This window comes from Lutra lutra, chromosome 6 (genome assembly GCF_902655055.1).
Source record: "Lutra lutra chromosome 6, mLutLut1.2, whole genome shotgun sequence".
In the NCBI taxonomy this organism is placed as follows: domain Eukaryota; kingdom Metazoa; phylum Chordata; class Mammalia; order Carnivora; family Mustelidae; genus Lutra; species Lutra lutra.
Genome location: NC_062283.1, coordinates 131,780,115 through 131,805,306, shown reverse-complemented (window position 1 = coordinate 131,805,306; position 25,192 = coordinate 131,780,115). Strand labels below are relative to the sequence as shown.

Sequence of the window (25,192 nt, the reverse complement as noted above, 5' to 3'; positions counted from 1 at the left end):
GATGGTAAGATTCTAGGATTTTGAATTCCAGAAAGTTCGGGTCCCCTCTATGTTTTGAATAGGGTGTGTGTGTGTATGTAGAAGTGTGCATGCTTGTGTGTGTATGTGTGTGTGTGTGAGAGAGAGAGAGAGAGAGAGAACTCGGAAGTGAAAGAGAGAATCCTTGAAAATGTGATTCATGTTGTTTCTTAAGTTCCTATTTGTTTTCTTAGGCAAACTTTCTTATACAATCTTACTTCCGTAAGACAAATGAAACTCCTTCCTCCTTTCCTGGTTGATGTGCTACCACAGTGAGAAACACGATTTGACATTGGAGTTCCTACTATGTATGCAGACGCTGTACAGTTTTGACATCATGAAAACAAATGAGAACCTTTGCATTTGCACCGGATCTCTCCAGGAATTTGGCTTCTCTTTCTACTGTCTATGATAAAAACCTAAAATACATCATGGTTTATTCTTTTAGCCATTCCCTGGTGCATTCCAATCTCATGCAGGCTTGAACTATTTTGACACACACAGAAAACGTGGGGAATTTAAAGACGTCAGTCGAAGAACAAAACCCAGCTCAAATTTTGTTCGGCATTTCTTTCCAACTTACCGGGATAACTTAGAGATTAAATCTAGAGCTGAGTGTCTGTTCTTTCTTGTCCTTAATTCCTTCCTCAAAGTTACCCAGGCCTGCTTGAATTGTAGTGCATTTTTTCCTGTCAGAGTTGATTTGATTTCTGGTTCCCTTGCCTCCCAGCCCACACTCAGTGCAGTGAGGCGGAGGCGGTAGATTGATGGGCAAAGGATTCATGATGCTGCTCTGGTTTGGGTTCCCGCCTGTGTGCGGTCTGCTGCCAGAGGCATTTAGCAGATGGACCTGGGGAGTTGGGCCTGGGCCTTCATAGGGAGGGGACCTCCTGGTAAGAGGCCCCTGTGGGATGGGCTCAGCTTTTCCCACCTCGATGTTCAAACCCTGGCCCACCACTGAGGCCATCCCAAGATTAGTAGACTCAGCTGTTGCTGTGTTTACTTTTGAATAGTTTGAGTTTGATGTGTCTGGGCATAGGTTTCTTTGAGTCTTTCTGGGGCTTGTGAGATTCTTAAATCTTTAGGTTTATTACTGTTGTCAAATTTGGGTTCTTTCAGCCATTATATCTTTATATATATATATGATATTGATATAATATCATATATTCTATAGATATCATAAACCATAAATTATAAAAATATCTTTATATATATATATATATAAATATATATATATTTATTTATTTGCACTGAGCATTCTTTCTCTTACTTCTGGCATTCCAATGACTGAAAGTTAGACCTCTTGATATTACCTCACAGGTCCCCGAGGCTCTTCCCCCCTCCCTAAATCGTTTTTTTCCTCTCTGTTGTTCAGATTGGATACTCTCTGTAGATCTGTCTTTGAGTTCACTATTTGTTGTGTCCTATCCATTCTGCTGCTAAGTCTGTCCACCGAGATTCATTTTTCGGTTCTAAAATGTCCTTTAGGCTCTTCCTATCTCCTGTTTCTTTGCTGAGACTTTCTGTTTTTCTGCTGGTCTCAAGATGTACACTCTTATGTCTTGGAGTATTTCTATAATAGTTGCTCTTAAATTTTTGTTAAATAATTCCAACACCTGTGTTATGCTTTCATGGGCATCTGTTGATTGTCTTTTCCCCACACCAACTGGGATGTTCCTGATTCTTCCTGTGCTGAATAGTTTTGGGTTATATCCTGGACATTTTGTGTATTATATTATGAGACAGTGAGACATGTTTAAATACTATAGGTAAGGTTGATATATTTGTTTTCACAGACGATCTGGTTGAATTCAGGCTTAAATTTCAGCCAGCCTTCTGGGGATTGTGATTTCAATATCAGTCCTATTTTCAAAGGCTTTGTGATTTTTTTTTTCCCCCCAGATCTATCCCACATGCATGCCACCGGTGTCCAGTCTGGGAGCCTGTAAAAGCCTGTCCAGTCTGTCACTTTGGTTCCCAAAGCCTTTGATATGCTAACTAGGATCCGATCCATGCTACTACAGTTCAGGAGTGAGCCCAGGATTTTATGACCCACTTTGTGGGGTTGCTTTCCTTTTCCACGATTTCCTCAGTATTACCCAGTTTCCTGTGCTTTCCCAACCTCTGGTTGGAAAGGTTGGGCTTTAGTTACCTCTGCTCTGCCTGTGTTCTGCTGCATACTTCTGGTAACTGTGCCTGAGTCTAAGGCCCAGATGTGGGAGAAAGAGAGAAAATATGGGGGGCTCACCCCATCCTCTTGGGGTCACAGCCACAGATCTAATAGTAAGCTTCCTTTTCCTCAGAGTTTTAGGTGCCTGGGGGCCCTCTGCTTGGCTTCCAGCACTGCTGTGGGATTGCCCAGGAGTTGGGAGCTAGAATGGCGAAAAGGAAGAAAAAAGACAGGAAAACACTCATTTTCCCCACTCTCCCTGAGCATTAGGAGACCCCTTCCCTGCGGGAGCCTGAACGAGAGGGGGCTTCTCCTGATGCTCTGGGTCTGTGCCAGTGCCCACTTCTAGTATGTGGCCACCTTGAGTAGGGGCCAGGAGAGACGACCCCAGAAGAAAAAGCAGTGGTGGCCTCTTGTAGCTTCTGTGGTACTTTCAGTTCTGATCTTCGCCTCCAAGCTGCCTGACAGTATTTACTTTCCAGATTCCTCAAATCACTGCTCCGGGAGTTCTGGCCACGTTTCATTGCTGTGTTTGGGATAAGACACAGGGTGGAGGTGTGCTTACCCATCTTTACCCTGCGCTGAAACTGAGATTCTTTTTTAATTTTTATTTATTTATTTATTTATTTATTTATTTATTTATTTATTTATTTATTTTTGAGATTCTTTTTTTAAATTACATTTTTTGCACGGAGTACCTGAATTTTCAATGTCACCACAACATGTTTACCTGACCCCTCTCTTTCTGAAGCAGGACTAAGTGTGAGAAAAAGGCCCACAAGCATGCCGAGGGGAAGGTGTGGCCGCTGTCACCCCGGGGATGCACAGAGCCTTGAACACTCACCCAGGCTGAGTCCTAAAAGCCATGATCATCTATGGGCATGACAGAAAGGTGGTGTCAGAGGCTCGCATACTCTCAGCAGCGCCTGGACCTGGGGTTTCTGCCTGGGCACTGTTTTGTGCCTCCTCCTCCCCCAACCCCACGGCTCCCACAACCCCCTTCTCCTCCTAAAAAGGAAGAAACAATTTCCTCCAATCATTGTTTCCTGCCCACTAACAGATGCTCCTCATTAGCACACAATTGCAAAATAAGTATATTTTGCTTGTTTTGGGTCTTTCTCAGAGAAAGCTTAGAATTACCCTGACATGCTCAGTGGGTTGTTCAGTGTGACTCAAGGACTCACAACTGTGTTCTTATCCATGGGCGCGACCATATAGGCACCACCATAAGGTCGAGAATCAGTTGTTTGTCATCTCTCCCAACAGAAAATTGCTGGCTCTAAAACCCATCAGGAACTTACTGGCTGTGGGGAATGTGCATTTTGGGAGTCCTGAAACTTCACAAAAAGATCCCAGACACTCTACCAAATATCCAGCACAATAAAGAAACTGACCATTTAAATCACTCATCCTATAAATTCATCCCTAAATAACTGTAGCATTGAAATACAGAGGAATGGACCATTAAAAAATGGTGGTATGGTCCTTGTTGGACATTTTCTTTGGGGTCCCATGAGGTTATTCACGAGTGTGGGGGAAAACTGTGAAGAAGGAAGCTGTGATTCCAGATTTCAAGACAAGGAAACGTTTTGCACCAGGTGGAATCGATGGCTCTCTTTCTGGGTCATGGGTGGGTCTGCTTTTCTTTATATATATATATATATAAAATACACACACACACACACACACATTTTGTAAATGCAGCCAGTTTTGCTTGGGGCTGGTGGTCTTGAATTAAGACATTCCTATTACGTGGCTATCAGACACATGAAAAAATGTTCATCATCACTAGCCAGTAGGGAGATTCAAATTAAAACCACATTGAGATACCACCTTACACCAGTTAGAATGGCCAAAATGAACAAGACAGGAAACAACATGTGTTGGAGAGGATGTGGAGAAAGGGGAACCCTCTTACACTGTTGGTGGAAATGCAAGTTGGTGCGGTCACTTTGGAAAACAGTGTGGAGATTCCTCAAGAAATTAAAAATAGAGCTTCCCTATGACCATGCAATTGCACTACTGGGTATTTACCCCAAAGATACAGATGTAGTGAAAAGAAGGGCCATCTGTACCCCAATGTTTATAGCAGCAATGGCCACAGTCGCCAAATTGTAGAAAGAACCAAGATGTCCTTTAGCAGACGAATGGATAAGGAAGATGTGGTCCATATACACTATGGAGTATTATGCCTCCATCGGAAAGGATGAATACCCAACTTTTGTAGCAACATGGACAGGACTGGAAGAGATTATGCTGAGTGAAATAAGTCAAGCAGAGAGAGTCAATTATCATATGGTTTCACTTATTTGTGGAGCATAACAAATAACATGGAGGACAAGGGGAGATGGAGAGGAGAAGGGAGTTGAGGGAAATTGGAAGGGGAGGTGAACCATGAGAGACTATGGACTCTGAAAAACAATCTGAGGGTTTTGAAGGGGCGGGGGAACCAGGTGGTGGGTATTAGAGAGGGCACGGATTGCATGGAGCACTGGGTGCAGTGCAAAAACAATGAATACTGTTACGCTGAAAAGAAATAAAAAATTTAAAAATTAAAAAAAAAAAAAAGCAAGAGACCATTAAAAAAAAAGACATTCCTATTACACGCATAAGTGTAGGCTGGTAGGTAAGAGTATTTTAAAACATTGCTTTGTTTTTTGCATTATCTTTTCATAGTAAAATCTCAGAATTCAGTTTCTTTGGCTTGAAAAATCATTTTTTTTTTCAAGAAACAAATTTAATGCTGAAATAATAAATTATAAAAATATCTGAAAGCCTCATGGCTCTGCTTGTTGTGGTCTCTTTGAGCCAGGTCCATTAGCTGTGTGCACTGGCTTGGACTGAGTCGGTGATCACTTTTTTTTTTTTTTAAACCCTGTGAGATGCAGAATCTCAGATGTCTGCAAAATAGCCCCAGAACAACATGAGTTAGCAGTATATATCTTCTGCTGTCTTTAATCTTAATTTGGGGGCAGTTTTTTTCTCTGCACTCAAAACATACCAGAGGAAGCCAGCTCACTTTTCAGTGCTCGTTGCCTGGAGAAAGTGCCAGAAAAGGCCTTCACAAACAAAGTGGGGGCTGCTTCTTTCTCTCAGAAGTTAGGAACCCCGTCTTCCCTGAGTCACCTGTCCATGCTGGGGGAGGGGCTCCTTTGTATGAGTGGCCTGATGGTTCAGGGAGCAGGAGCATGGACTGCAAAGGAGTCTAGAGGCCCTTGTCGCTGCAGCGGCTCAAGAAGATGGCTCCTTCTCTGGGGCAGTTCATTGTGTGTGTGGCGTTTGACATTTTAGCCCAGGTACAAGAAAGATCAGCGCCGAGTGACAGTACAAGCACTCCCTTCTGCTGAAACTGTTCCTTTACCCATCCTGAGAGGGAGCTGGGGTAGCAGACAGGCCAGGGAATCCATGTTTCCACCTCCTGAGCGTGAGGGGGGTAGCATTGTTCTGGGCCCATGCTATTTGGAGCCTACGGGTAACAGCGTATGCTGCCGTTGAGGGAATTGTTTGGGGATAAAATCATAATTTTTTTTTTTAAAGAAAAAGGTTTTTTGTTTGGTTTTGGTTTTGCCTTATTCTATTAAACACCAGCCATTGGTGTTTTAAGGTGCTCTGAGAAACCCGTCGGTGGGATGTTTGGAAGGACAAATATTGATGTGCGCGCTAGAGAATTAAGACAAACGATAATTGAAAGAGATGATAAAAGCTAGTGGTTTCCTTGGGGAAATAATCACGAACTGCTGTCAGACTGATTCCAATGAGAACATTACTTTATGTGAAATGTTTTTTAAACAGCTCAAACAAAGCATTAAGCCAGATTACTTCTAGGGTGTCTCTTCGCTGTGTGTTTCTATTATCCCTCTACCTGAGGCTTCTCAGCAGAGGGTCAGTGTTTCAGCTGCCATGTTGAGCCTCATCATGGTCAACACTCAGTTGGAAATGAGAAATTCCAGATTGCAATCAGGATCCTGTTTGCGGATCCTGAAGATAATTCTATAGTTTTACCGTATTCATTCACCGTGTGGGTTCACTGTTACCGATTTGCGAAGTTATCTTTGTGTGTTAGCTCACATTAAGCAGCTCCTGTAGTGTTTAGGGTGTCTCTTTATTTTTTCTTAAAGATTTTACTTATTTATTTGAGAGAGAGACAGAGAGAGCATGATGGGGGGAGGGTCAGAGGGAGAAGCCCGATGCAGGACTTGATCCTGAGACTCCAGGATCATGACCTGAGCTGAAGGCAGTCACTTAACCAACTGAACCACCCAGGCACCCGGGTGTCTCTTTAATGAAGCCTTTGGGCTTCTTGCGGTGGAGACTGCTTGCCACAGTCTGCATTTGGGCATTTGTGTTGGGGTTATACTTGGGTCCTTCATGTCTTGGTGACCCCTTTTACCCTCTAGAGATATCTGCCAGAGCCCCTCCAGAACTGCATTGCATTTATTGGGTCAAAGCAATTAAATTAAATTATCCTGCGTTAAATTGTAACCCAGAACCTGGCACGAGGCATGAGTGTCCACTGAATGAATGAATGACCCCTGCTCAAGTCTTTTGGCTTCTTTCCAAAGGAAGAAATGTCAGAGACCTTCTGTTTGCCTCTCCAGATCCTTTCCACCCTTCTTCTCCTCTTCTGCACCCCCAGAGGTGGACCAACCATAGCCTCCCTCTTCTCTGCCTTCTCTTGCCTTTGACAGTTAGTGTGGGTATATGATAGGGCTCGATGTGCCAGGATTGGTTTTGTTCCTTTCTTGAATGTCTTCTCCATACAGTGTCCCCCTCTGGGTTCCACACATTCATCTTCCTCCTTGTTCCTTCAGTCTGAGTGTTTGTGAGGGCTCCTTCGGGCTACCAGCCATGGGTGTTCCATTATTCCTTACTGGTTTCCTTAAACCCTGCCCACACCTTTATAAATGGTTTTTCTATTAAATTCTTTTCAATCAGCCAGCAGGAAGGAGCCCACCGTATCATGCGAGAACTCGGACTGATATTCGCCTAAGTCACCCAGATGACAAAGTTAGCTCACTAGCTATCCTACTCTGTCTCTCTTGCATTATTCAAGTAAACACTCTCTTCTAGGCCAGCCTGCCTCTAAATTAGAATCAAATATAGCAGGGGTCAGCAAACTACAGCCGTGCAGGCCAAATCCAGCCTGCGACCTTTTTCTGTAAATGGAGATTTATTGGAACACAGCCATGACTGTCTGTTTACTCACTGTCTGGGGGTGCTCTGAGCCATAGCAGGAGGCGAGGAATTGCAACAGAAACCGTATAGCCTGCAAAGCCTAAAATGCTTGCTGTTTCCCTGCTTAGAGAAAGAGTTTACTGCTCCCTGATTTCGAGGGCCAGATGCTGGGGGACACTTAGGAGTGGCTACAGGATGAGAACATGGGGAGTTTTAAACCCCAGGCCTAGATACGTTTGCCCAAAACACGGTCTTGTGGCCACTGGGCAAGGCGCTCCCTCATGTGATATGAGAAGAAGGTGACCAGACCAAACTGGGAGGTATTTGTATTTAAATGTGCTTATAAGGTCTGATTTCATAATTAGATAATTTCCTTAAAAGAGTTGCTCTCCCTAATGTCTCAGCATTTCTCTGTCCAAGTTACCAGACTGCCCTTCGTGGGACAGCCCAGGTCTTGTTTGTATCTGTGCGACCACTGTCCGGGTCCGAGTGACCAATGCTCCGTATTGTTTGATCAAATGGTGACCAGCATCTACTTCAGAGAAGGAAAAAAAGTAGGGCAGGGGGTGGTGGCTTTCTGTGATTAGAGTCTCTGCCTGCTCAACCTTCACAGAACAAGACAATGGCTATAAGAAAAAGCTGTGTACCCAGAAAAGGTGCCCCTCAGGGCATACTGGCTATATCATTTGTGGGGTTCAGTGCAAAATGAAAATGTGATGCTCCTTGTTCGAAATTATTAAAGAATTTCCAGACAGTGTCTGCAGAGCATTGAGCCCAGCGGCAGCCCCTCGAAGATGGCACAGGTCGCAAGCCCAGGAGGCCCGCCGCTGAGAAGGCGGCAGCCTATGGGAGATCAGTGAGGATTCCTTAAGGCTAGGGAACGGCAGGGCACTCAGCTACCACAGGGGGGATTTTCCTTCAGATGGGGAGTGGCTCTGTGTCCTACAAAAGCCCCAGTGGGGAGAGCCTGATGGGGTCAAGCGGAGTTTGTTCTGAATCAGAAGTCAGATGTCCCCAGGCTTTTGCAGTCTTTTGCTTAACCCAGTAGCTGGGCTTTCTTGGGCCCTGTTAGCTTCCCTATGACTGACATGACCTTAATGACAGCAGCTCCAACCCGGGTGCCCTCCGCCTGTGCTCAGACGTGATCATTTGGCAAAAGCGACCACACAGCTGCGCTGATATCCCATGTCCTTGTCACCCCCACCACGAGCACTGCCACCCTTCACACATGGGCCTGTTTTCTGTCTTTCGCAGGGTCCCCGGTGGCACATAGATCTGCAGCCGTGGGCGGGCCCTGCTCAGTCCCTGGATGAAGAGGTCTTGAGGTTCCTGAGCTACATCAGCACCCCCCAGGTTGTATTCCGGGTGCAGGCGGGTTGGGAAACATGGGAAGATACTGAGCAGCCCCCTTTAAAAAGGAGTTGGGGGCCACCTGGGTGGCTCAGTGGGTTAAGCCGCTGCCTTTGGCTCAGGTCATGATCTCGGGGTCCTGGGATCAAGTCCCGCATGGGGCTCTCTGCTCAGCAGGGAGCCTGCTTCCCTGTCTCTCTCTGCCTGCCTCTCTGCCTACTTGTGATCTCTCTCTGTCAAATGGATAAATAAAATCTTTAAAAATAAATAAATAAATAAAATAAAAAGGAGTTGGATCAGCGAGGGGGTGGGGAGTCTCCCGGGGACCCCTGGGAGGGACTCGGTGGGGACAGAATCTTTGAGGCTTTGCCGCTTAAACTTACCACTTACTCAGAGGCAGATAAGATGCCTTCCACTTGCCTCAGCATCTTCTGCCTTTCAGGGCTATCCTCTTCTTGAAATGCTTTAATGATTCATTCCGATGTGTTTTAAAGATCCACTTCTGCAAACTGCTCTGCAAAGGCATTCGAAGCAAAAGATCCATGCCTGTGAGTAGGCAGTCAAGTGTGTCACAAAACAAACCCATCATCCGGAGGTTCAAGTTCCATTTTGTATTTGGAGGAATCTGCCTTTTCGCTTTGCTCCCACAGATGCTTGGCAGACCGAGCCCCACTAGGCCAGAGAGCCCAGGAGATGAGGCAGGCTGAGAAGCTCCCCTGTCCAAACGCACTCAGTTCTCAGGGGACGGAAAATCCTGAGGGGGCATCGGCCTTTACCATGGTCACTTAACACACTGTGGCAGCACCGGCCGGGGCTGAGTCTGTGCCCCCAGCAAGGAAAGGGACTGTCCACTCAGCAAAAGGGACCGTCCACTCAGCAGAGTCTATGGCTCTTGACACGTGAAGCAGGGGATTCTGTCCTCAAGTAGCCTGATCCTGGGGACAGAGACACGCTAGAGAAGATCAAGGCCCAAGGGAAACTTCGCCCTGACCTGACCTGACCTGAGCTGAGAGGTGTTAGGAAATTAGGAACTCGCACTGCCTAGAATGGGCCTCGGTCCCCTGGGAAGGTGCCCTGGGGGCCAGGTGTGGCCCTGGAGGTCCTGGGCTCTGTTGATGTCCCTTCAGCCCATTGGTTCTGGGCATCCCACTTGTCCTGGCAGCAGAGCCCATTTTTCATCTGTGGAAAGAACATGTTTCTACATCTTTAGAAGGCTACTTTAGGGGTAAAAGAAAGTCCCATTTTTCATGTAATGCAGTCAGACAATTGGATCTTAATATCTGTCACCTAGACATGGAAGGAAAAGCTTGTTGAATTAATCATCAGTTATGTAGGATGATAAATTTGATCCTTGTGCTTTACATAATTTCATCTTATTTTGCTGCTGCAAATTCATTTGGTGGACTTTCATAGGCTTAATTAAAATGCTGAAATTTTAATTTTATGGTTTGGTTTCTACAGGAAGGACATGAAGTCTTTGACTTTAAGAAGCCCTTAAGGCACCAGAGAAAAATGCAAGGTGTTAACTTCATGAGTTGGATTTGAGAACTGTGGACTCTACCTGCCACCCCCCAAATAAATTGACCAAGTAAAGTCTCCAAATCCCATTTTATATGTATTTCAGGTTAATGTTCTGTAACTTATAAAAGGCATGAAAGGGTTATTTCAAGCCCCTCTTGGATTTTTCCCATGAGCTCCACGCTGAGAGGAGAAAAATTTTGAAGGGAAAAGAAAAGTATCCTACAAGGTAGCCTGATGTGACCCTGGGCAATTTATTTTGCTTCTCTGGCTCTCACTGTTCTGATCTTGAAAAAGAAGAGGGTTATTAAATTATTTCTTAGGTTTCTCCCAGTTCTCTGAGCTTATAGTCTGCCAAGAGAAGCAAAGGATCGTTATTGACTAAGTGTTTTTGAGCACCTACTTTGTGCCAGGCCCTGGGAATACAGTCTCTGACCTCAAGCAGCTGAGAACTAGTTGGGAAGGTAGATAAATGGATGCATTATTCAGCTTGATGAGCACAAGAAAGATCTGGGCGTTGGAGCGCACTAGGATTTTCATCCTCCAGAGAAACTGAGATAAAGTTCTAGATCTCACAGTGGTTTTGCAATTAGGGGTCGTTTTGCCCAGGTGGGTCCTATGTTTTTCTGGACTTCTAGGTCCCTGGGAAGCCAGCAGGTGGGAGCTCATCAGAGATGACAGGAACTCATTCTTAATCAGGATATTTTGCTAAACAGCATTCCCTCCCCCTCTCTACGTAATACAGAGGGTTGTTTTTTTGTTTGTTTTGTTTTGGGGTTATTGGGCTGTTTTGGGGCTTAGGCTTTGTTAAGAACTCCTCTTGACAACGAAAGCCTACAAAACTGGAAGAATATTAGAGTCACTGTTCCCCCAAACTTCCACAGTTAGCAGTCGTGAGTCATAACGGGCCAGGGAGGAAGAAACCCTCTGAAAGTCTTAAAGCAAATTCCACCCCCATCCTCTTATGCTGCTTTTTAAAATTAAAAAAAAAAAAAATCTCCCTCAAATCTGTGTTCAAGCTTGCACAGCAAGGCCCAGCATTTGCTGTGTTCGTCATGGATGCATTCATTCCTAAAGTCACCAGGCATTTGTCAAACCCCTGTTCGGTGGCCAGTAGTGACTAGGGTGGGCAAGCCGAATCGCATACTCCCACTTACTGGCCAACCAGCTAGGGTGCACGAGGGTTGTGTGTTCTCTGACTGGGTGAGGGGATGGCTGGGGGAGCTTCCCCAGGCAGGGGAGCTTGGAAACAGAAGCACAGGGCGGGGGACAGCGTGACATCAGACTGCAATGGGATGGCACCCCCTGGACTTCCACATTGTGGTGGCCCTGGTGGCACAAGACACCTGGGGACCTGAAGTTTCAAGGAAACACCAGAGGACGGGATGTTTGGTGGCACATGCACAACATTGACCTCAGTTTAATTAGGTATCGTTTTCTTTTTTTTTTTTTTAAAGATTTATTTATTTGACAGACAGAAATCACAAGTAGGCAGAGAGGCAGGCAGAGAGAGAGGAGGAAGCGGGCTCCCCGCTGAGCAGAGAGCCCGATGTGGGGCTCGATCCCAGGACCCTGGGATCATGACCTGAGCCGAAGGCAGAGGCTTTAACCCACTGAGCCACCCAGGCGCCCCAGGTATCGTTTTCTAAGGTCAAAGACCAGAATGACATCTCTGAGTTCTGGAGTCGATGAGACGCTGCTGCTAACAGAAATGGTTAAATCATAAACACAGTACTCTGTTCTAAGGGAAGGCTCCAGATCCAGCTTTTGCTGGCCACCCCCAAACCATATGCCTCTAGGAAGCAGGTCTTGCAGCACAAAATTAAGCAACAGTTGCTGTTTTTAAAAAGGAAAAATAGATTTTAAAACATTATCTATCTGTCTAGCTATCATCTGTCCATCCATCCATCCATCCATCCATCCAACCATCTACCCATCTGTCTATTTCTGAGAATAACATAAAAATCCAAGTCCTGGAGATGCAAACTTAACAACTTTATAACAATCATATCTATTATATTTACTGCTACACACATACACCCTGGGATAAAAGCAACAAAAATACCACTCTTTCCTTAAATTTTGCTTTTCAAAATAATGGTATTGCATATACACACAGTTGATCATTGAAGTGATTCTGCCAGAAGTTCCCAAATTTTAAGAGCTACCTTTGCCAGATTCTACTTAGGCATTGCCGGATAGTCTGTTCCATCTTTTGGGATACCAGATGAAAGGAGAGTAAACTAGTGGAACATGTGACTCTCGATCTTGGGGTTGCGAGTTCGAGCCCCACATTGAATGAAGAGATTTAAAAAAGAAACCAACCAAGGAAATAAATAATCTTAAAAAAATAAATGAATCCCTTTAAGTTAAATAACTAAAATGCATTTCAGAAACTATTTTTTCCTGGAGTCTCTTCTCCTTTGTGCAGGCCTAATTTGCTAAAATTACAAGGGGAATTAGAAGGAAAGAACATAGTTACTGGAGTTGGAGCTTAGCTAGGAGTTACTGGCCTCGATTATTTTGCTTGCAAGAGTTTATTGAAGCCCTGGCCATAAATCTTAACGAGAACGTTTGAAAAATCAATATTTAATTAATTTTTAGGAGCTGAATTTTACCGATTCCTCCTGGTTGTTTTCAAAAGCCAATGTCTACCGGTGAGATGGTTAATAAATGGCCAAAATGGAAAACACTCCTGTGTTACATTTTTGAGCTAGGAGAGGAAAGGTCAACATTAGCCGAGAGACTGAACAGAGAAGAATGTCTTTCCAACAGGCATATATCTGTGCAAGACAAAATCCAAGGAAGAAGAAACTCTTGAAGGGTCACCTTTAATAGAATGAAACTCTCCTCCCCAGCGTTGAAAGGAAGGGCTGCTGAACCTCAAAGCCCCAGACCTTGACCCTTATTATTTATCTGATTCCTGGAGGCCTTGCCCTAAGTGTCATTGCCTGCCTTGCTGGCTTTTTGCTGGGGGTAGGTTTGGAAGGGTTGCTCTTTTCATTTTAAAAGCACTGGCCCAAGTGTAGCCTCCTCCCTGAGTTTGCTAAGGCACAGGTGAGGCCAGGCTGGACCGTTTCAGTGGGGCTTTCCACAAGGGCGTCTGTAAACTCCCAGGACCACCTGCAGAAGCATGGCTTGGAGGAGTGTATTAAAATGCATGTTCCCAGGTCTCCACCTCAAGGATTCGGACTTTATGAATCCGTGGTGGGACTCAGAACTCTGGATTTTCAAGTACCTCCCAGGTCCAGCAGGATGTAGGCGGACCACACCTTGGGAAACACAGCGGGAAAGGTGAGACTTCAGTGTCAGTGGGGTTAGGAGGCAGTTGGGAACAAGAACCTGTGAGTGTCCATACCCTGTTCTGATTAAGAAGGTTCTTAGGGAAGAGTACACACAAAGAAATGGGAATCATCATGCCGCTTTTTTTTTTTTAAAAGATTTTATTTATTTGACAGAGATCACAAGTAGGCAGAGAGGTAGGCAGAGAGAGAGAGAGGAGGAAGCAGGCTCCCTGCTGAGCAGAGAGCCCAATGTGGGGCTCGATCCCAGAACCTGGAGATCATGACCTGAGCCGAAGGCAGAGGCTTAACCCACTGAGCCACCCAGGCGCCACCATCATGCCAGTTTGATGAAAGTACTCTAGGAGGCTGCCCTAGAACAAATGGGACAGGCTTAGGAGGTCTGGCTGTGCTCTGGGGGCCTACAGAGCTGCCCAACTGGCCGTGTATGGGGGGCAGAGCATGCGGCAGAGTGACAGCGCCGATGTTCAAGGCACCGTAACCCGCCCACTAGTAAGAGGGGCCCAGTGAACACATTGAACGTTGATTAATTAGATTAGCAGTTCTTCCTCCCTTGCTGGGTCAGTGGAGCCTAGGCAGTGGGCAGGCAGAGGCATAATTTCCACTTATCTGTGGGAGAACTGTAGGAAATGAATTGTACACATTAACATGTTGATGCACCCACTTAACGTATTCTGTAATAGTTACTCGAGAGAAGATTTGATTCCACTGTTATTATTTTTTCCCTTTAAAGTGTGATAAGACCTCAGCTGAGAGAAAAGAATACATATACAGGGTTTCACGTTTCAAGCTTCCCTCTAAAATGTCCAGATCCTAGCAATGGACTCTCTCCTTTATCTCTGATAAATAGTGCAGGATGATTTTGTCAGGTCAGCAACCCTAGGTGACAGCAAAATCAGGGAGATGCTGTGTGCATTGAATAGGCTATATATATATATATATATATATATATATAAGCTTTTCAGATTAGAATTTTGGAAGCTCCATTAAATAAAAGAATTGGGCAAACTTAGAGTATCTTCTTCAGAAGAAAATAAGTTGCTGTTATATTTTCCAATGAATCAGAGCAAGGAGCCTGAGAACATCCTTGGCTCATGCAGTGCTCTGTTGTCTGTGATGTGACAGCCAGAGCTGCTGCCCGATTCATGGAGCATAATGATGATGATGGGCGTTCGGAGGGGTTCAGGGGAAAACTGATGCTCGTAATGTCATATGGGCCACAGAAGAATATCTTGGCCACAGAACCTGCTTCCTTTGGTTCCAGCAGCCTCCATCGTGCACACTGTGCCAGCCTTAAACACAAGTCAGAATTCCTTATACAGTATATTTGTTTTATACGCATTTGAAATCAGAGACTTGCTTCTGCTTGATTTAGATACATGTTCCCTTTGATTTCCTTATCTAATTTTGATAGATGAGCTAAAAGAAGTGCTTTGGTGAGCTCGGGCATTGCTTCCTTCCTGCGTGGGGCTCTTGCTCTTCTCCCCTAGGAGGAAGCTCATTAGTATAATGTTCACGAAGAATACGGTTTGGGGAGCAGGGACGACAAACGGATCTCACTTGACCCTTGATCAGCTGTTTACCTGGGATAGTGCATGCTCTCTTTCTGGACCACGGTGGTCCCAGCTTATCTGCCTGAGACAAGGAATTGATAATCTATATCCTTCTGAGACCTGTGCCCACAATCGTATCTCACAACTTCCTGTGGGAACACTGTGGGTTACAGACCTCTGTGTTTTGCCAGCACCGTTCTCCTTGTCTGGAATGCCCTTCTTGATCTCAGCTTCTTGGTCAACTTCTGTTCGTCCTCCAAGGCTAACACACCTCTGCAAAGCCTTCCCAGACCCCTCCTCTCTGCCACCTTTGCTCCTGACTTGGTCTGTCTTGCGTACTCTGTGCTATATAGCTATAGTAGTCCTTAACTTCCCTTCGAACCTACCTATAGTCTCCACAAGGCTCCTTCTAATCCAATATTTGGAGGTCCTCTGAATATTTGGCGCAGTCTTGTGTTTCCCCAAGGAGAGGAGTAGTTAGCAGTGGAGAAGGACATAACTCTCCTGTTACAGCTTTCAGGGACTGGGGAAGCATAACTCCCTACCTGCCATTTATCATCCAATGCTTTAAATTATTCATATTGATTTCCAATCCTTACAGATTGCATGCAATCACATGAGCACAGACAGCCTAGCTACTGATGCCAGCCCTGCAAAGAAGCCCTGGTCAGTCTGTCTTGATGACAGGTTTGGCTTAGCGCATCAAATCCGCAACAAGCAATGCCGCCTCTACTCTTTAGGGTAAGTGCCTTTTATAGCGGAAGAACACAAAACACTCCTGCGAGTGGCGAAGGCTTTTTCGGCAACACAAAGTTATGCACGGTCAACAGGTGCTGGGCTTTGCCTCCTGCCATCGTTTCAGACCCCGCTGGCTGTCATGTAACTGTGAGCACTGCCCTTGTGGGTCACTGGAAGTGGCTGGGGCCATTTTCTCTCCCATTACCTACACTTAGTTGGTAAGTTGGCAACTTCAATTTTCAGCATGATGAGGATGGTCCTCTTGGTGAAGCCAATGATTTCCAGCTAGAATTACAGCATCCATATTACAAAGAGAATATTAAGAATTAAGAAGAGAAGGAACAGCGGGCATATTGGAAATTCCATACATACTTAGGATGAGTGACCCAAGATGAATGATTCCACTGTTGGATTTTTATGTTTTGTGCCCATGGTAAATCCATGTGTACTTTACATTAAAAAAAGAAAGAGGGGCGCCTGGGTGGCTCAGTGGGTTAAGCCTCTGCCTTCAGCTCAGGTCATGATCTCAGGGTCCTGGGATCGAGTCCCGCATCGGGCTCTCTGCTTGGCAGGGAGCCTGCTTCCTCCTCTCTCTCTACCTGCCTCTCTGCCTACTTGTGATCTCGCTCTGTCAAATAAATAAATAAAATCTTTAAAAAGAAAAAAAAAAGAAAGAAAAGGGAATTCTGTGAAAACAGTGTGATTTTGTCAAAACTGTGGGAAATATTAATATTCCGGTATTCAGGCCGAAAGTGATCTAAATACACAAATGAATTTAGAGAGTTTCCTATAAAAGGAAAAATAGAAAGTAATGAGACTATTTCACCAATTACAACAGTACTCACATCCAGACCTGAACTTACAAATATGTGTCTCAGAAAAAAAAAAAAAAAAGGCAGAAAAGAGTTATTTTTATTGGGGGCACCCTATTCCACAGACTCTCTGTGGAAGCTGTGTGATGAGGTTCTTAGGCAGGACCGCTAACGTCCATTACAGAAGTGCCGGGGACCTTAACAGGTGTCTTGCGCTTTCTTCTCACTGATAGATTTAATCACTTCTGTGATTCACATTCAGGCAGGTGAATAACAACTGTCAATGTGAACCCTAGATGATGGGGTTGGGCGGGGGGTTGGGTCTACATTTGTGTATGTGCCCAGAGGATCACCATTGATGTCAAACTTTACCAAAGAAGAACTCTTAGTTGCAGTCATTGTGGACTTCTTGTAAAAACGAAAGGTTCAAATAAGAGTTTCAGGATAATGGAAACATTCTTCTATGGCTTCAATGAAGTCTGTATCAGGGAGGCTTGATACACACAGTAGGCACTCAATATATGCTTGCAACATAAATGATTGCACAAGATAAGGAGACTAGGGAGAGACGCTGGTTATGCTGTGATTTAAACCAGGAGGCTAAGGTTTAGGAAATTAGTTCCTCAGCCATTAGAACAGAAGGGAGCCTACCAGCTTTGCTTCTAGCTTGTAGAAAGAATGAAGAGTTTTGACAGTAGACTTTATTTTCTATCATGTTAAAAATGTATGAAAGTAGGTCATAAAAATAATTCCATAGTACCACATGCAAATTGGAGAGCTCAGCTTGGTCCTGTTTTCTTGCTCTGAACTGCCTTTATATTTTACATATTATTTTACACCCCGGAATAATCTCATTTAAAGCATATCCCTGAGTAAAATGAAAACTGGGAAAGCTGTTGAGGGGAGAGATCTTTAAAATTCCGTTTTGCTTTCTAATACTTCAGAGCCATTCGATAAGAGAATCCTGCTTTAAGATTTCAGACTTCATGTAAAAAGGTAGTTTCTTACTTCCATTGAAATGCTCACTATTCAAACTCAGCTTTTTAAAGAGCAGATAGGGACAGTTGAATTCTTCAGGGAACAGACGTGACTAGATGATAAGGGCCAACTTTGACTCAAAACCGAAAAATGCTTAATTGAAGACTGGAAATTAAAATATTTCTGATGGGTAAAGGAAGGATGCTTTGGGTTGTGGATGTACAAGGAGGTTGCCCTGTGACTCAGGACAGGGTCAGGATAAGCCTATCCCTTTCGCAGGTGGATTGCTTGTCTGGAGGCAGGTAAGTGACCAGCTGGCATTTCAGTTGATGCTGAGGGAAGACAGAGACCCAGGCCAGAAGTGGTGGTCTTGAAATGAGGCTCAAGAACAGGGAATGTGGGCCCTGGGTTCTCAGGGTTTGGGAGGATGGGGGTAGTTGTGAGATGGCAGGGAGGGCAGGGGGCAGGTGGGTCATGGGGCCCCTACACCAGGCCAGTTTGTGCTCTGAGCCCCTGGGCTGTGGCAGCAACAAGACCGTGTCACTGCTGTGCCCCGTCATTCCTTGCACACTCAGGATGGCAGATAAAGCCACAGCTAGGGGTAGCCTTCCTAGACAGGAGAAAAGGAATCTGAGCACAGAGGACCAGAAGACAAGGGCTGCATGCCTTTCCTCCATCCCAAGAACTAGAGGAGGAATCAAGTTCACCTTGTCTCGGAGTCTGGAACGTCTTTACTAAGAGTCAGACCTTTTTTTTTTTTTTTTTTTTTCCTGCAGCTAATGTAAAAGCATTTCTCTGGGAGAGTGTGTGCACTCCGGGTGAAGCTCAGTTGAGAATTAAAATCGGATCCTTTTCAACTTTGAAATGGGGGTAGAAGAGACCAGTTAAGATAGGGGAAGGTGCTGTACAGGAAGGTTATGTCCCCGGAAAGGGGAGGAGAAGAGGAAGGAGGGGCTGTGGGTTTAGGTGCTCATGTCATCTGCCTGACCTCTTCAGCTGGGGGCTGCCCTGAACATCTTCTGTGTGAGGGGGAGGATGTGGGTGGGGTGGGAGGAGGGTGATAGCTAAAGCGAGTGGGGGAAAATCACCTATTTTATCCTGCCTGTCAAAGACTGTTATTTCAGGGGTAGACATGAGAATGGAAGAGGGAACTTGAGAAGGGATCGTGCATAAGTCCATCTTTTTATTTTTATTTATTTTTATTTTTTAAAGATTTTATTTATTTATTTGACAGAGATCACAAGTAGGCAAAGAGGCAGGCAGAGAGAGAGGGGGAAGCAGGCTTCCTGCTGAGCAGAGAACCCGATGCGGGGCTCGATCCCAGGACCCTGGGATCATGAGGAAAGCAGAGGCTTTAACCCACTGAGCCACTCAGGTGCCCCAGTCCATCTTTTTAGTCTCTTCTTTAGTTCTCTGGTAGGTGGCACCATTTGGTTTCGAGGCATAAATTCTCAGCATGAGACAGAAGAATGTTTGATAGATGACACATGGTTAGGCAACAACCGTGTCTTGGGTGGGAAAGCTGGGACTTCCGGGTGCCATGAGCATTTCACGAGGAATGACCAAGATCCAGAGCCAAACCTTTTCAACTTGTAGGAGTTTAATTAACACAGCCAGAGCTCTGGTGTAGATGAATGAGGAATCAGAAAATCATGGACACAAGGATCCTTTTAGATAATTTTTTCCCTAATCACCACCCCCCACCCCATGAAATTTAAATGGCATAGATAAATTGTGTATCTGTTTATGTAATGTATGTATCTGTGCCTTCAATGTAAAAAGGGGAAGTTTTCATGGCTCCCAAGAATGGGTTTTTGCCCCCTTAGGGGTGATATCATCCCTGTTGAGAATATATGTTTTAGATGAAATTTGGCATTTCATGAAATGTTATTTAACAAAACTAATAATTATAACATGTTTTTATCCACTATTCAGTGTTATTTATGCTCCAAAAAACCTATTCCCTCCCTCTAGTAGCTGCCAGTTTACAGATCTAATCATAATCACCTCAATAATTAGATAACAGATAACCTAATTATCTATTAGATCACCATTTGGCCAGATTCTCTGGGCCCTGCAGGGTTGAAGAATGGGTTACTGAAACTCCTGGGGACACCTTTGTCCAGTTGTGTCACTTCTTCCCATCCTTATGCCTCAGTGGTCATAGTTAGAAACCTTCCCTGTATCTGGTTAGAAACCTATCCTGTATCAACTTTGTTGAGTTACAATTCACATACCATATAGTTTGCTCCTTTGAGACATACATTTCAATGGTTTCCGGTCACTACAGTCAAATATAGAACACTTTCATCACCCAAAAAGAGGAAGTCATAAACCCAGTAGCAGTCATTCCCAATTTCTCTCCAACCCCTTTCCCACTTTTCACTCCTTGTCCTAGGCAACCACTAATCTACTTTCTGTCTGTAGATTGGCTTTTTCTGGACATTTCATATAAATGGAAGCATACAACATGTGGCCTTTTGTGACTGGCTTTTTTCACTTAACATCAAGGTTCGATCTTGTAACATGTATCATTACTTCATTCCTTTTAATGGCTGAATAATATTCCATTATATGGATATACCACATTTTATTTATTCACTCATCAGTTGATGGCTTTTTGGGTTGTTTCCACTTATGGGCTCTTGTGATAATATTGCAGTGAACATTCATGTACAGGTTTTTGTGTGGACATATGTTTTTACTTCTCTTGGATGTATTTTTCCTTTTTCCTTTGGTAACAGAGCTCGTGAGTTTTGTGGCGCCTTGCCGAAGACCGCATTCCCTAGCCTTTCTTGAAGCTCTAAGTGGCCATATGATTAGCTTTGAGCAGTGAGATACGAGTGAATGTGGTGTGTGCAATGTCTAAGCCACGCCCTAAGAGGAAAGGATGTGACCTTCATTCCCCTCCTACTTTTCCCTGCTGCCTGGAATGCAGATGTGGTGGCAGGGAGTGGAACAACACTCTTTGATCATGAGATAGGAGCCTTATGAGGTACATTTCTTGCTTCATGGAATAAATGTAAAGTAGAACATTCCTATAAAGTAGAATTTTCTACAGTGAATTCTCTTTCAAGTTAAATAAGAACAGAAAATGATTTTCTTACAGACTAAATACATTTTTGCTGTAACTAATAGTTTTGTTTTGGTTATTTCATTATTTTCCTATAGTTATTTGTTCAGAAATCTTTCTTCATTAAGACTTGTGAGCTTCAGTTCAAGGGTTATATTTTATTTATCTATTTGTCTCTGGTGTCTAGTATAATGCCTTAAACATATTAAAGTGCTTTTTGAAAAGTATTTATTTATTTGAGAGAGAGAGAGAGAGTGAGCAAGAGAGAGGGCACAGGCTGGAGAAGGGATAGAAGGAGAGGGAGAAGCAGACTCCCTGATGAGCAGGGGGCTTGACATGGGGCTCGATTCCAGGACCCTGGGATCATGACCTGAGCCAAAAGCAGATGCTTAACTGACTGAGCCACCCAAGTGCCCCTTAAAGCGCTTTATAAATATTTATTTATATACACAAATAGGACAGTGAAACATAGCCTGCCCCATGCTGTGTTGGATACTGTACTATGTATTCTGGGAATTCCAGACCCTACCTAATTTTCTAGTTTTCTCTCACTTGGAGCAACATTTTATAGATCTGTCTGTCAGCCCTCATCTCATTGCACAGCACATGGGATTCAGAAATAAGCAGAATATTACATTGCATGTTAGCTAAGTTGAATTTAAATAAAAACTTGAAAAAGTACCATTTGAATAAATGAAAGTAAGAATTACAGACCCTGATTCAGTGAATGCTGTTTATTATTTTCCAATTTGGTACACTTACGTCTTAAATGTATTTTATTTAGTAAAAGTAACATAAATTAACTCCAAAACGACAAATTTCAATATTTGCATGTTATTTAGGGTATCGTACAAAATAGTTCCTCACTATATGATGATGAACTTAAATATGTATGTGTGTCCTTATGGTGTCTTTGGTAGAGAACACTTACTTGTATGTGTGTAGAGAATTTTTGGAAGGATACACAAAAAATTGCTAAGTGTGATTATCTCTAGAAATTAGTGGCCAAAATTTCTAGGGCTAGAAAACTTCATCTTTTCATTCTATCTATTTCTTTGAATGCTTTCTATGAGTATTGCTATTTTTTCATTATAAAAATTAGTTTAAATTGAAAACATACCAATATATAATAAAGTGCCTTACTAAAAAAAATTAGTTACAGAAGTGTATGTGCTTAATTTAACTCTTAAATTTTTTTTAAGTCTTGATTAAAACACATGGTTTAGAGTGGAGAATGTTTCCTTGAAAACTATTTAGAAAATTTAGAGAAAGAAATTATTCACATTTCTCTACTCTAGAAAGTTTACATACAAATTATATCTAATGAGGACTTTCTTTTTTTTCTTTTTTATTTTTTTAAAGATTTTATTTATTTATTTGACAGAGATCACAAGTAGGCAGAGAGGCAGGCAGAGAGAGAGGAAGGGAAGGAGGCTCCCTGCTGAGCAGAGAGCCCAATGTGGGACTCGATTCCAGGACCCTGGGATCATGACCTGAGCCGAAGGCAGCGGCTTAACCCACTGAGCCACCCAGGTGCCCCAAATGAGGACTTTCTTGATACAGTGTTTTCTTAGTAAAGTTACAAAACTGCCATTTTCCATGAGATGACCCATAAAACACTGGTTTGCTCATCTAAGTTTCAACATATTCAATTAAGTGAAAAATTCCTTGGGGCAGGTGAATTTGGCAGCATTCTGATCTATACAGGAAGAAATCTGTCTACTAAATAACGTTTTGTCATTCTTATTCAATTCTTGGACATACAGTGCATGGCAGGTTTATAAGTTAGCTATTGCTGTATAACAAATCACTCTAAATTTCAGTAGCTTAAAACCATTATTTATTATGGCTTATATGTTTCCAAATCAGCTGGGCTTCTGTTGATTGAGGTTGGGCTCAGCTGGGAGACTTTACATCAAGGTGAGGTGGCCAAGAGCAGTTCTGTTTTTCATAGAAGGTTGGTGGTGTCACAGAGGCTGGGGTACCTCTACGTTTCATGTCTTGTATTTTCCCGAGACAGCAAGTTTTCATCATGAGCATGATACGAGAGAGTGGACAGAAGTTCTTAGAGGCTAGGTCAGGTCTGGTATACTGTCACTTCCTTCCAAAAAAGAAATCACATGGTCAAGCCAAAAAATCAAGGGGCAGGAAGGGACACCCTGCCCATGATGAGCCGAGCATGGCAGTGGTATGGATGAAGGGTGAAGAATTAGAGCCAGCAAGTCAGTCTGCCACACCGAATTAGATGATGGAAAAATTGGGGGGACACTAGGTTAGAGATTACAATGGGCTAAGCTGGGTGGGTTTGATAAGAGATAAAAATTAGGAAACAGTATCTTTCGGGTAAAGGGAATGGTAGTGTTTGTAAGAGGAGTGCTAAATCTTCTAGCCAAAAGGGTAGAGAGAATTACAGGTAACAGACAGCAGAGGGTTAACGTGCCATGGGTCCAGTGAGGGGAAAAGCAGTGGAGTAGAAGTGAAGAGAAAACAAGGCAAATAAAAGTATAGTCAGAATATCTAGGGGGAGGACCTCTGTGCTGAAGACTTATTTTAGTCAACTAAAAGCCTGTAAATAATTGTTAGCCAGTGAGCTTGTATGTTTCCATATTATGAAATATCTGAGACAGTAAAGTCTAAGAGAATGAAAGCATTTCTGCATGGGGTTCAAGTTCGGTCGATGTATAATAGATACTCTGGGAGATTTTGGTATCTTAAATCACATCTAAATATAGTATTTTGGGCAAAGAAGCTGTAATCACCATTTAAAAAAATAATCCTCTTTCATTTAATTTCATGTTTTTCATCCAAACTGATGCTTTAATCAAAGTGATGAATATAACTCCACCAAATACATCTGAGTAATATGACAGAGTAAATTAAAAATGTGTTAATTATATGAGTGTTCTGCATGATATGTTACATACTGCGTTCGTAGGTACAGCTAATTCAAAATTTCTTCCTCCTGTTGATGTGACTTTAAGTGAGGTATCTCCTCTATTTCTTGAGTAGAACCACACACAGTTGCCTTTTCTTTAGCTGTACTATTTTATTTTATTTTCTGTTTAGCATTATTATCATCAAACATACCTTATTTATTCAGCTCTTTGATGTATGAGGTCAGTTAAGGTAAACCCATAGGTAGTTGCCTGTAAGACATCTTCTGACATGTTAAATGTCCTCATAAGGCAGGGCTGATTTCCTCTATTATTGTTCTAATTGCTGCTTTCATTTTTATTTTTTTAATTTAATTTTTTCCCCAGTGTTCCAAAATTCGTTGTTTATGCACCACACCCAGTGCTCCATGCAATATGTGCCCTCCACGATACCCACCACCAGGAAGCTGTACTATTTTAAAACGCATTCCATTTCTAAGGAAACAACTATTGTCTTTAAGTCAGGCCTCATGCATCGTGGCCATTAGAATAGAGACAAATTACTTCATTAGCAAACTGCACCTCTCCCTAAGGGAACCGATCCCGGCACTTATATTTTTGACGTCTTCTGAGAAAGCCTCTTAAGATCACTGGATCATCTTGTTTCGTTGCTGCTATGATTCACATCTTTGTAAAAAATTAATTTGACATGCCTCTGCATGTTTGAACATGTGCTTTGCTGGTCTGCATTTAGCAGATGATGTCTGCTTGCTTGATACCCAGAAGCTCTTAGCTCTAATGTTTTTTATGATAGAAGAAGGTTTATTGACTGTGTGCAGTTAGCCATGTGTTAAAACAGGAGAAAGCTTGATAAGAGTAAGAAAATTGGCCTGAGAATCGTCTTGTCAATCCAACACTTTTGCTTCATATTGTTTCTACTGATTTCCATCCTCTTTCTTTCTAGGCTGGGGAGTGACGATACACAGTTTGAGGTTAGCTTGGCCAACAGTGGATGCGAAGTCCATCGTTTCGATCCTAGCGTGAAGTCGGCTCATCTTCTGAAGAGTCGGCGCCTCTGGTATCACCGCTTGTCCATCGACTGGCGGGACCCACACCCAGCTGTGGTGGCCCAAAACCCACATAGCAACACCAGAAAGCTGGGCACCATTTTGAATGAATTTGGGCATCACAAGGTGAGAGTTTTCATTTGATTGCATAATGAAATTAACTGAACAGACTCATGAACTTGGAAAAAAAAATGCAAACCCAGAATTGGACAGTCGAGGATCCAGTTTCAAACTTCGTGATGATCGCCCGTCATTATTTATAGTCAGCTCGGTAGACATAAAGCTTTGGCAAAGATCGAGGTCTTTAAGTTGATTTGTAGACCGCGGTTGCTGTTGGGTAGTGCTAGGGTTTTGGCTAAGACTGGGCAAGGAAGTGAGAAGCCTACTTCTGGCAGGGGCTCAAAAGTCCCATTTTCATTTGGCAATCGACTTAAAATGTTCAGATGGAGGAAACTACTTATGCTGGTCCCAAATACAAAGTACTCAGGGCCAGGTTTTTGTTTGATAAGAGATCGCCCACGTATCGTGTTTCTCACTGCTGTAGCAACTGTCTTGAGTCTCCAGG

General features: G+C 43.5%; 1 protein-coding gene across 2 annotated transcripts in view; it reads left to right on the top strand.

Annotated features, from left to right (window-relative positions):
• The window catches only part of METTL24 (methyltransferase like 24), a 140,996-nt gene that overhangs the window by 26,140 nt on the left and 89,664 nt on the right, over positions 1-25,192 (top strand). For both annotated transcript variants that reach the window (XM_047733321.1, XM_047733319.1), the window contains exons 2-4: positions 8,618-8,716; positions 15,688-15,827; positions 24,525-24,753. In XM_047733321.1, coding sequence (XP_047589277.1) covers positions 8,618-8,716; positions 15,688-15,827; positions 24,525-24,753 — 468 coding nt within the window. The remainder of the gene's footprint in view (positions 1-8,617; positions 8,717-15,687; positions 15,828-24,524; positions 24,754-25,192) is intronic.